The following is a 12,321-nucleotide window of genomic DNA, read 5'->3' as shown; positions in this document are numbered from 1 at the left end:
TTTTTTGTTAATCCTCACAGGAGGATAATTTTTCTTTTTTTTTTTTTTTTTGAGAGAGAGAGAATGGAAGGGAAGGGGAGAGACAGAGAAAGAGCAACATCCATTTGTTGCCTCCTGCCCGCATGTACCTGGACCAGGACCTGGGATGGAGCCTGTAACCGAGGTACATGCCCTTGGATTGGAATCGAACCTAGACCTTCAATTGTGGGTCGATGCTCTATCCACTGAGTGAAACCAGCTAGGGCACAATTTACATTTTGTTCAGGCCGCAGGTTGAAGTTCCACCACGCAGCATTCGTTATTTTGCTATTTTTATCATTACCCAAATCAATAAAAGCCACTGGAGTCCAGTAGGAGTTCCTTCTCACGGTTCAGAAGGAAGATGCCAAGTAATTCCAAAGTCGTCCTGCTCCGGCGCACACAGCAGCCTGGATTCCGGCTTTCTTGTTTTCTCAATGACAGTTCCATGACCCAGGGGTGCCGTTTAGGGGAGCATCTAGCTGCCTGTGCCCACTGCAGGCGGGAGCAGGAGGGGGCTGACAGAAAGGGCCGTGAGCACAGCGATGACTTGCAAGAACCAAGAAGGAGGCCCAGGAGTGGAAACTTCCCCAAGGCTGTGCTTGAAGCTGTGAAAGCATGCCACTCGCTGGAGTTCAAGAACTTCTGAGGGTGCTGAGGGGACAGTGGTGCATGTAGGAGCTGGCAGGAGTCCAACAACCCTTTTGCTTGTCTGGGATCCCAGCCCCTCGGTGTTCCTGGGGTGTATTTCTTCTTCTTGCCAGGCTGCCTGGCCAGAGACCTTCATGCCAAAGTTCTCTTTACTTGTTGTTATCTGGGGCCCCTGACTTGTAATAAGCCACCTCTATGGGTCCCCTTTGATCCTCCCTTTTCAGCTGCTGGCTCTTGTTCGCTGGCTCTTGTAGCCACTGATGACTGTCGGGTGAAAACTGGAGCCCCGGGTGGCAGCCCTGAGGAGTGACAGGAGATCAAGGGCAGACGGGCCTCTGAGTTTACTATCGTCCCTTACTGTTTCTCAGAAGCTGCTGGTGACATCGAGACTCACAGCTGACCTGGTCTCTATCTCCCAGGCTCCGAAGGTACACACTGCTATCAGTTACTTTTAATAACCCTGAAGATACCCCAGCCACATCCTATTGCAAACAGCGGAGGTCAGGGGGGTAGGTCAGCGCCCTTCAGGCTGTTCAGCGGAGCAGCCAGCTCAGGTTAATGGTTTTCCTGTTCCACGGGAGGTGACCTGCCCTTCGGATGCTTGTCTTCCCCTGGCCGAGGTCTAACTGGGCCTCATCTCCAGTACTTTTCCTACTTCCTTTGTAGAAGCAATCTGCTGCTTGTGTGCGAATCCTTAAGGACTGGGCTGTCTTTTTATAAAGAACTTGCTGGAAATCTCTCAGCTCTGGAACCTGCTTGTTTCAGGTTAAAAGGGAAGGATTCTGGAAAGGTGCTGGGTTCTCTGCATTTTTCGACTCATCTAATTTAAATTATTTAAAGGACATATTTCCAATTGCGGGGACAAGAATAGGCTTGCCTAACTTGCAGCCAGCCATTTCCATACAACCTTTTAAAAAAATAATATATCTGCACACCATCTGTGATAGTCTACCTTGATATTTCACATGAAATAGCTGACACTATTCTTACCCTAAGCAATATTTGTAAAATCATGGTTTGATGTGATAGGTATAAGTTGATTTTTTTAATCCTCACCTAAGGATATGTTTTCATTGATTTTATTCTATTACTAGAGGACGGAAGGACATCTGGTCTAATTAGCATATTATGCTTTTATTATTATAGATTATTTTTTTCATTGATTTGAGAGGGAGGGAGGGAAGGAGGGAGAAAGGTAAAAAGGGAGAGAGAGTAAGAGAGAGAGAGAGAGAGAGAGAGAGAGAGAGAGAGAAAGAGAGAGAGAGAGAAACATCGATTGGTTGCCTCCCAACCAGGATCAAACCTGTAACCTTTGAGCCACCTGACCAGGGCATAGTGATAAGTGTAATTGTTAAAAAGAAATACTTCCCTGTCTGCCATCTACAATTATTTCCTATCCTACCAATGTGAGCCTCCCATGTTGAGGGACACGCATCTAGAATACAGTTTTGGGAAGAGATTTTCATGAAGAACTTTGCAGGAACAAATCTAATACCATTTCAATTGAGCCAAAGATGGAATAATAATTTATCATTATTCTGTTCACAATACTTTTGGAGATTAAAGAAATTTAACTAATTCCAGAATAATGCAAAATATCTCACTGCCTATAGGTCAATACTTATATGAGACAGAAAACTTATAAGCATTATTAAATCCTATTTTTTAAAAGCCACCTGAGCTCTTTCTTTAAAAGTTGGTCAGTTAGCCACTTAACCTCACATCTGGGGGGAACCAGAAGACATTGCTGTCTGCATGGTCCCAGCACATATAGGCTGGACTAGAAAAACATAACAGGTGCTATCATCTTCCCAGCCCGCACCCGGACCCTCCACCTCCAACAGCAGAACCAAGCTCAGCTGTGATCTGTGATAATTCCATTAGCCCTGCAATGAAGCATTAAATTAAACTGCCTAGTGCAGAGTCTTCTTTTGCTACAAGGGGAGACGTACCTTGTAAGGCCTGCACTTCATGCTAATGGATTTATTAACCAATTACGTGTTTACAGGAGAGCACAAACAAGCAAAATAATTTGGCGAGATTGTGAAATCTCCAGTGGGAGTGTCACAACAGCTGACTTTTCCCCCTGATAATATTTACTCTGAAGATTTTATTTCTAGAGAGCTTTACCTTTAGAAAGAGCCCTCTCATGATTCATCTTTCTGTGGAATCTCCAAACTACTCCTTTAAAAAAAAGTAATTACAGGAACACAACTGACTCGAGCTGGCACTGGTGTGGAAAGCCTTTTGTCATCTCTCGTACAAATCACCACCTTGGACCCATGGGGGCGGAGGGAGCGGGTTGGACTCTGAAAAGTACGGACTCCAGTCAGTGGCAGAGCCTGGGCCAGGTCCCCATTCCTCACGCTAATGCAGCATGCTCTCTCCATCAGCCGAAGCTCCCCAGCCTTCCTGAGAGAATGTGAAGACTTCCCTTCAGCAAATCCCATTTCTGGGGGTGCCTTCGGTGTCTGCCTCTTTAGTACGCTGCCCTATTCCTCTGAAGCCAGAGAACCACAAAGTCCCCTAACTCCTTGTAAACAGTGTGCTCTGATAAGAGAACGACAAGAAGCTGGGCTTGTGCTACGAATATTTGGCTTTCCAACACCTGAGGGTTAGCACCCCTCACATCTAAATTCCACGGTATGTCTCACCAGCCCAGATGTGGAGAGAGGTCAAGTATGTCAAAAAAATCCTGGCACAGACAGGTCCCTGAAGGTGCTGAAATCTAGAGATACAGCACCAAGGCGCTCGAAGGGGTCTTAGGAATCACAACGGCCCAAACCTCTTCTCTAATAGATTGCTCACAGTCACAGAATAGGTTTGTGTCAGAGTAAGGACTAGAAACTTAGATGCCAAGTATCCCTCTTTCTTTATTCTAGTGTTTTCTGAAGCTTTTTTCGTCTCTGATAGTAGCAGCAATGAAGACTGGTGATGCCCTATATAACCTCAACTGCTCAGCGCTCTAATCTCAGGGCAGGTGTATAAGTCTGAACACTTAAGCCTTGCCTCCCATTACCAGGCAACGGGAGACTGAGGGTGAGGCCAGCTCAGCTGAGGCCGGAGCTCCCATCTGCACACACACCTGTGCATCCCGAGGGACTCTGTTCCAAGCTGCAGTGCCTAGAAAGCTGCCAAACAGAGGAAGGAAAGCAGATCCCAGGGGCCTGCTGAGCTGTCCAAGATGCATAGCAACAGTCAAAACAACAACGAAAAGGACTCCAGCCTGAACTCCCTGTGCTCTCGCTCTCAGAAGCACCGTCTGACGCAGAGCAGAGCTGGAGCACCTTTCAGCCCCCTCCTTCCTACTGTGTCTGCTGCTCACCCCAGGCATGGCTTCGGGCCTCCGAGCCTCCATGTGGGTGAAGCAGCCCCCCATTCGCTCTTAGTATCACCACCCTCATTTCTCAGGCCGCTGTGGAAGGACCCCTGCACCTGGCCAACCCCAAGTGGAGCCGCTTACCTGTCGGCGTCTCCGAGGCCCAGGGAGGTGTTTCTTTGCAGGGTCTCCCGCACTACAGCCATCCCATCAGGGAGCCGGTTCAGGCGGCGGGTATAGAGGCCAAGTCCGCCATCGGTCATGTACCTTTAAAAGAAGAGGAGGATGCAAACGTATGGTCAAAAGCAAGTCTCGTACAGTCTCGTCATTCATGTCCAGGGAAGGCACCGAGGCTTCACCGAGGCTCCGTCACTGATGGCAGCCCAGACTCACTCGGCCACCGAGTCAGCCCAAAGGATCACCAGCTCACTAGCAAAAATAGAACTCCACTTAATTAACCCATACTCACAGGAATCTGTGAAGCAGAAGGGAACTAGTGAATAAAATTAACAGCCAGATGTGTCAGCTATTATACAAGCAGGTTTTTTATCCAAGTCCTGTGAATGAAACTGACAAGTCATAAGCACATCAGAGAAAACAACAGTGCAGAACAGGGCCCTGGAGGAGGCAGGCAAGCTTTTGAGAGAGGTGGAAAGAAAGGCTAGAGGATAAGAGAGGCATCACAGGCAAGTCACTTCTCTGGGGTTTTCATTAAATGATGGGCATATCACAGCCTTCCCACCTCACAAGGCGAAGGTGGGCATTAGTGAGATAAGGCCTGTGAAAGTGCTCTGCAATGTGCAGTGGAACCTACAAAGGAGAGACATCCTTAGGGTTGTCATCATCCTGAAGTATCTACGATGCATTCACCTTTAACACTGATGTCTTCAGGTGATTGTCACAAAGCTCTCTGAATAACACGAATGCTAATGTACTGCTCTCTGGATCTCTTGGTGATGCAACAATACTATCTTCTGATGAAATCGGTGTTGTCCAGGGAAGGGGGGTGACCCATGGGACTTTCTGTATCGATGGCTGACTGTCCACAGACCAGACGCGTTCCTGAGTCAGCAGTAGGAGGTGGTTCAGATTCGAAGCAGCTTTCCCCCTCTACCTTGGCTCCCTCACAACCCGATAAAGGAGACTGCTGTGTCACTGCCCTTCTCCAGAGAACCGAAAGGCAAAGCAAAACCTGGGCAGAGCAAGAAACCAAACTCAATTCCCTTTAATTCCTACACGGGCCCATGAGAAAGACCTGCAAGGGGTCTGACAATGTATTTTACATTTCAAGTCAAAAGAAGACCCATGAGTAGCTTATTTTCCTGAAAAAGTCAGCTGAGCTACATGACGGAATGTTTCACAGAATCTAACACACACACACACACACACACACACACACACACACACACATTTTGTTGTTGGTATTAATTCTCACCTGAGGATATTTTTCCATTGATTTTTTTAGGGAGAGGGGAAGAGAGAGGGCAAGACAGAGTAACATCGATGTGAGACAAACACATCTATTGGGTGCCTCCTGCACGTGTCTGACCAGGGCCCAGGCTGAGGAGGAGCCTGCAACCAAGGTACGTGCCCTTGACAGGAATTGAACATGGGACACTTTGGTCCAAAGGCCCACACTCTATCCATTGAGCCAAACTGGTTAGGGCCACAGATTCTAATATTTTAGCTTTAGAATATACGGGTTAGATCCTAATGGTTTTCAATTCTTGAATTTTTCCCCCTCCCGTTTGGGAACTTCTTGTGACATATTCTTAGAAAACGGAATTATAAGATGCTGCGGGGGTTGCCCAGAACCAGGAAGTTCAAGTTAGGGGCAGAGAAGAGAGTGCTCAGGGGAGCCATCTGGGGTGAGAAGGAGCTCCCAGGATGGGACAGAGAACTTCCCGTAGAGCAGCTTCCAGGACACCATGCCTGAATTGAACTCTGATGTCTCCCCCTTGCCCCCAGTTATGACATTAAAGACCACAGACAATGCAATGCCAACATAATGGAAACTGTAGGAGTCAGTCAAACCAATTGTTTGTGGTTGTGCCAACCACACAACAGGACAGGCTGAGCTTTTCATTCAACTGTACCATATTAACGACAAGCAGCACTTTGTGAATAGACTAAAAACCACTGAAACTGCCTTCCCAATCCACTCTCCTCCTAATTTTGTTTTTCTCAGGGAGGGTGAGAGGGCCATGAGCTTGACTAGTCTAAGCCAATCATAGGACTTCTATACGCCTTGCCACTGACTAGTTTAGAAATGGGTTGTATGATATAAATTTGGCTAATGAAGTCAAGTCTGCTGGAGACTTCTGGGGAAGTTTTTCCACTCTTAAAAATGACCTAAGTGGCTCAGTTGGTTGAGCATCATCCTTTGCACCAAATGGTTGCCAGTTCACTTCCCAGGGCACATACCTGGGTTGTGGGTTTGGTCCCTGGTTGGGTGTATAAGGAAGGCAACTGATCAACTTTTCTCTCTCACATCGATGTTTCTCTCTCTTTCTCTCCCCTGCTCCCCACCCCCTTCTCTCTCTCACCATCTCTCCAGAGGAAATAGCAAAAAGATGGCTGTGTGCAAGCCAGGAAGACACCCCCACCATGAATCGAATCTTCAGACACTTTAATTTTAAACTTCCCAGACGCCGGTAGTGTCTGAAATAAATGTTTGTTGTTTAAGCCTAAAGAAACAAATACCACTGAATTTTGTACTTTAAATGGTGAATTTTATGGTATATAAATTACATATTAATTTAAAAAAGTGATGACAGCTGGAGTTAAATAATTCTTTGTGTAATTACTTTTTAATGCTTGCCTCTCCCATACAAGACAGTAACTTCCCTGAAGGCAGGGACTATTCTTATTTTGTTCAGCTCTGTATCCCATGTGCCTAGCACATCCTCAGTGCTTCTTAAATACTATTGTTGTTGAATGAGTGAAGCCCAAAAACAGAGTCATCGGGTGGGGTGTAGCAAGAACTTGTTGGAAGGACACCAATTACAGGTTTTCCTTCTTCTTAAATGTCAGCAAACTTGACATCTAAGACATATGGCAAGGCAAAGTAAATGACCTGTCAGTCTGTCCACCTGTCTCTCCATCCTTCCACCCACCCATCCAACAGAGGTAGTGACTCGTGGTCCAGCAGTGGGCTACATGCACACATCCTACAACTCGCACATGCAGAGAAAATCACCTGCACCCAGATGCAGTAACTTTGCCAGAGGCTAGACTTGCTAGAGCAAATGTCCTTTCAAGGACAATTCCATGGAAGCTCTTCAAAACACAATCTTGCACCATTAAGCAAGGCAGTTAATTTGATGTCAGTAAAGTCCTTTCAAGCATATAGATAAACAAAAAATTTCCAACTGGGGAGATCTTGTCAAAGGATAAACTAACTTTAGCATTCACTTCCCTGCCAGATTTTTATTGCCGGTGAAACAACACACACAGTTGGGCAATTACACGTACCCGGGCATGTAGATGAGGCCCACACACAACACCCCTGGCTTTCTGTGAAGGGCGGAGCACAGAGCCTGGTCAGCATTCCCGAGATGGGGCACTGAGACGTGATGCAGCCCAGCCTGGCAGCACCCAGTTGCAATATAGTTTGGTTGAAAAATGACCACCAATGACAGTGGGAAGGCCTTGGAGGGTGGGACTGATGTGATAAATTGGCTTGGCTGGTGCTGGGAATTCCAATTTTGTTTAGACAGAGAGGAAGGGAAAGCCAAGGCTAAATCCAGATCCTCTGCCTTCTAAAATGCACCTGAAAGTTAGGGAGCTGAATGCAACTCATCTGATAATAATTCAGTTTTATTGCAAATCTATTTCATTCATTCATTCATTCATTCATTCATTCATGTGTGTGTGTGTGTGTGTATGTGTGTGTGTGTGTGTGTGTGTGTGTGTGTGAGAGAGAGAGAGAGAGAGAGAGAGAGAGAGAGGGAATTTACTTTTTCTCCTAGAGGTTTGTAGAAATATTAAATCCTATATTTTTTATAATATTATCCAAAATAAATTCTGTTGAATGTTCTCATTAGCAGACGGCATAGCACTGGGGATAGTTGTCACTAGAACCAGCCTTATATTCAAAAGAATCTAATTTGACATACTTATTTCTAAGTTATTATCCACTGATTACAACAGTCTGATTTACAAAAAAGCTTGGCATCTATTTTTCAGTAACTCTCTAGCCTCAATACAAAGATACATTTTTTTGCTCAATCCAAGTTTGCATAGAAATTGTCTATAGAATACGTTAATGTAGACTGCTGTGATCAAGTTAATAATAACTTATACAGGAAAGAAAGCATAATTCACAGGGGAAGCCATCACTGGCATGTTCTTCTGAAACACCAGCCCTTGCCCAGCAGTTAGAAAGGCTGGTGTGTCTGAAGGCTCGGGGCAGGGTGGTGGTGGGGGGGACGGGGGTAGGAGTGATGGCTGCGCCCCATCTTGGGGAGATTTTGGGAGGCGCACGTAGAGTGGAGATGAAATAACTTGCCTGAGGTCACAAGGAAAGGAACCCGCTGATCCAGGGACTGAATCCTGAGCCCTGTGCTGGTTTCCTTCTCCTTGGGGAAATAAACAACTAGTGCTGGAGCCTAACGAGGTGCTGGTAACATCCTAGAATTTGCTCGACGAGGTCCTGCCTGAGCGGCCAAGCAACTGAAGGATTCCATATTCCCTCCCGAGTTCTGCAGCGATGGATGGAGGGGGCTCGCTGCCTCGCCTTCCACCGCTTCCACTAGGGCTGGGATGGAGAGTGGGAGCCTCTGCTAAAGACACAAGGTGTCTGTGGGGTGTTTCCCTTGCTGTTCGAGGCTGGGGTACTCTGGGGTGGCCAACGAACATCGGAGCTAGAAACAGGGCTCTGTGTTCAGACAGGCCTGGGTTCCAGGTCTCCTCTGCCCCTTGCTAGCAAAGCGACCTCACACACATCACTATGAACATGAACTAACCATTACTGACGCTTGCTGGGTACTGTGCGAAGGGCTTCACCTAAGTCCTATCAAGTGTATTATCTCTAGTTTTCTGACGAAGAAAATAAAACTGGGGTCAAGATCACAGTGCAAGCAGATGGGTTCAAATCTCAGCTGTCACTTTCTGGGTATATTTTCTTTGAATTTCAGTTTCCACATCTGCAGGATGGGTGGAGCTGCAGACTGGCCTCACAGGGCTGTGGTGGGGGAGAGACAGTGCGCAGACAGCCCAGTGCTGGGCTCGTCGGGAACGCTTATCACAGTGCAATGACTGCATAACCACCTCCCTCTTCAGTTCCATCAACAGCAGGCTCTGTGCCAGGTACAGAGATGGAAAGGCCCAGTGCTTGCCCTGCTCTGGCATAGCTCAAAGCCTACAAGGGGCTCAATCATAGAACAGGTAACTACCCCTAGGTGAAGAGCAGTATCACAGATGATGTACACCAGGCCCTGAGCACATGGGGAAGGTGCCACAGAGGGGTGCTGGCTAAGCTGGCCCTTGAAGGGTGCAGAGGAGTTTGCCAGCCAGAGGAGCAACATCCATCTAGGTACCTGGATAACATGGACAAAGGCAAAGAGAAAGGGAGGGGAGGGTAAGTTAGGAGAAGGGCAAGTAGTTCACCGTGGCTGGAACATCAGGAGCAAAGACATCAGCTAGGCTGTGTGGGGACTGGGGCGCAGTCAGGAAGGGCTTGCATGCCAGCTGGGGTGGAGACCTCTGCCTGAGAACCTGGGGAGCTATGAAGGTAGGTACTAAGCTAATGAGTAGCCGGCTCTGGCTTCTGTTTCAAAGGGAACCCTCACTCATGACTCCATTTTTGGTGAGCATCTTCTCACTGCTATTCCCTTCTACAGATTTTTCAGGATGCACCATCTGTCTGAATCCTCCCTGAGTCACCCCAGGCATCTGGGGAATGGCCAGACTTGCAGGGTAGACCTCACCATCCCTCCAGCCAAGAGAGGTCTGTGGGGGTGACGTGCGTATTACAAGAAGTTTCTCAACAAAATAGGTGCCTCCCGTGTAACTGACACTAGCTATGAAGGAGCTCTCGCATCTAATAGGACCTGTTAGAACAGTGGTCGGCAAACTCATTAGTCAACAGAGCCAAATATCAACAGTACAACGATTGAAATTTCTTTTGAGAGCCTAATTTTTTAAACTTAAACTTCTTCTAACGCCACTTCTTCAAAATAGACTCGCCCAGGCCGTGGTATTTTGTGGAAGAGCCACACTCAAGGGGCCAAAGGCCGCATGTGACTCACGAGCCGCAGTTTGCCGACCACTGTGTTAAAACAAATACACTAGATTCTGAGTCCAACGTTCAGTTAATAGGTCTCTCCTCTTATTTAAATTTAATGAGGCAACAATGAGAAACCGGTGAGGCTGGCCTTGTGCGTCACCTTGGGAAGGAGGGACAGGTGGCTCCTTGTTTTCAAGGTTCACAGTTCAACATGGCCTGCAAAGGTGACAAACGGACCTTCACTGACCTCCAAAGTTCCTGACCTTTGGTCGGGGACTGGGAAGGTGAGAAAGACGGGAGGGTGAGAAACACGTACTGCCCTGATCTAGTTCAGCACATTGCTAACAGAGCATGACATTAAAAAAAATCTAAAAATCCCTCGGATATGAGAAATGAAAGCCGTGCAAACAGGAGAAAGAAAAATATCAAGCCTAGACGAATGCTTTTCTTTAAAGACATGTCAGCCTGTCTATGTTTTCTGGACACCCTTTTGGTTCAACTGTGAACATGGTAAAGAAAACAGAATGAAAGAAATATGTAAAATTTTCCTTGCCAATATCAATATAAAAAATGAACACTTATATCAACACATACTTTGAGAAGTGAGGTTAAAAGCAAGGATGTGGGCTGATGAAGGCCTTGAAGTTGAGCCTCTCACCAACATCCAACTCCCCAAACAACACTGGCTCTCACAGTGCCTTCTACTCCTTACAATGCGGCCTGACATTCATTCCCCAAGTTCATTAGGATGTAAATTGAGTTTCTGGACAAACCTGTAAAAGGATCCCTTTGGTTTAGGGCCTCTTGGAAGTCAGTTGAGCAAACTTCACTCTGGGTCACAGAAGGACAAATGGACAAGCTAGTCTAACAGAGCCGCCTGAATCTTTGGGAAGAAAGCAGATCTTCATGGCGGAAAAAGAAACCGCTACATTTGACTCAAGGGTAGAACAGAATTGCATTTGAAATGCAAAAGATGATTGGGACAAAAATGGGCTTGATTTGTCAGTGCTAATTATAGAACCACCCCACTCAAATTTAGGCGAACACTTAAAATTTTATTGAGGAAACACTTGGAAAAACCTCCACATTTTTAGGTACAAGAACTTGTGCAAATATGGCATATTTCATTTACCTCTGCCCACTGCCTCCACCCCAAATGACAAGGACAGAGACGTATTGCAGAGTGATTCTAATGCCCTCCTCTCAGGATATAGTTAATATTTTTAATCCAAATAAAGGTGAATTGTGATCAGAGAACATGGAGCTGTTTCTCTGTTATGGGTCGTCCCAAACGTATACACAATGAAACAAAACCAACAGCAGCCTTTGGAGAGAAAGCCCAAGGTTGGCAGGTCTTTCCCTGTAACAACAGGACTTTAATATAAATAATCTGGGCAGGACAATACAGATACTCGAGAAACATTTGTTTCCACGTCTCTGGGGACTCTGCCGGCAGAGGGCAGAGGGGAGACGGGCCTAGCGAACCCCAGCAGTTTCCTACCTTTCTGCTGGATGCAGAGCTGGGGCGCCTGGCAGCCCTGCTGCCTCTTCAGTTCCTCACCACGCTGGGATCTGACTCCTTTTAGGAGGATGTGGGAGCTCCATTCTCATCTCTAGCAGACGCTTCCCTTATTTTGCTCAAGCCTGGAGCTGCCACCCGAGGCCACGCCAGGAGCCACCTCGACCCAAAGCACGGACCAGGACCATGGCAAACGCTGTCAATGAGGGGAGCTCCTCCAATGGCCCGAGCCACCAACCGGGAATATCCACAGCTCAGGGGACAGCGGCCCCTGCCCTGGCTGGTCTGCACCTCCTTTCCATCTCACGGAGTCCTGCCTGGGAAGCAACCAGGTGGCTGGGAAAACCCCGTGTGTTCTCTGATCCCGGTGTGGCAGGAAGTCAAGCTGCCACAGAAGGGACTGGGCTCAGGAGGTCTGGAGCCTCCTTTAGCCAGCCAGTCACAGAGCACGCCTCCTTGGGGAGCACTGCACCGACGTTGCCAAGCTAGTCAGACAAGAGCCCAGCTCCGGCAGACCATGGGGACCAAGGCAGCTGCAGGAGAAGGCAAGCCTGGGTGAAGGAGGTGTCACAGTGTCTCCGGGCC

At 47.3% G+C, this 12,321-nt stretch overlaps 1 protein-coding gene across 5 annotated transcripts in view; it reads right to left on the bottom strand.

The window, feature by feature from the left end:
• The window catches only part of NAV2 (neuron navigator 2), a 695,198-nt gene that overhangs the window by 109,037 nt on the left and 573,840 nt on the right, over positions 1 to 12,321 (bottom strand). For all 5 annotated transcript variants that reach the window (XR_013958993.1, XM_080640408.1, XM_080640409.1 and 2 more), the window contains one exon: positions 4,133 to 4,255. Coding sequence is in view for 4 of the 5 variants with exons in the window: in XM_080640408.1 (XP_080496534.1) it covers positions 4,133 to 4,255 (123 nt within the window). In the remaining variant the exon portion in view is untranslated. The remainder of the gene's footprint in view (positions 1 to 4,132; positions 4,256 to 12,321) is intronic.

The sequence above is a fragment of the Plecotus auritus genome (genome assembly GCF_963455305.1).
Source record: "Plecotus auritus genome assembly, chromosome: 9".
NCBI classification, from domain to species: Eukaryota; Metazoa; Chordata; class Mammalia; order Chiroptera; family Vespertilionidae; genus Plecotus; species Plecotus auritus.
This window is presented reverse-complemented; position numbering and strand designations above follow the sequence as displayed.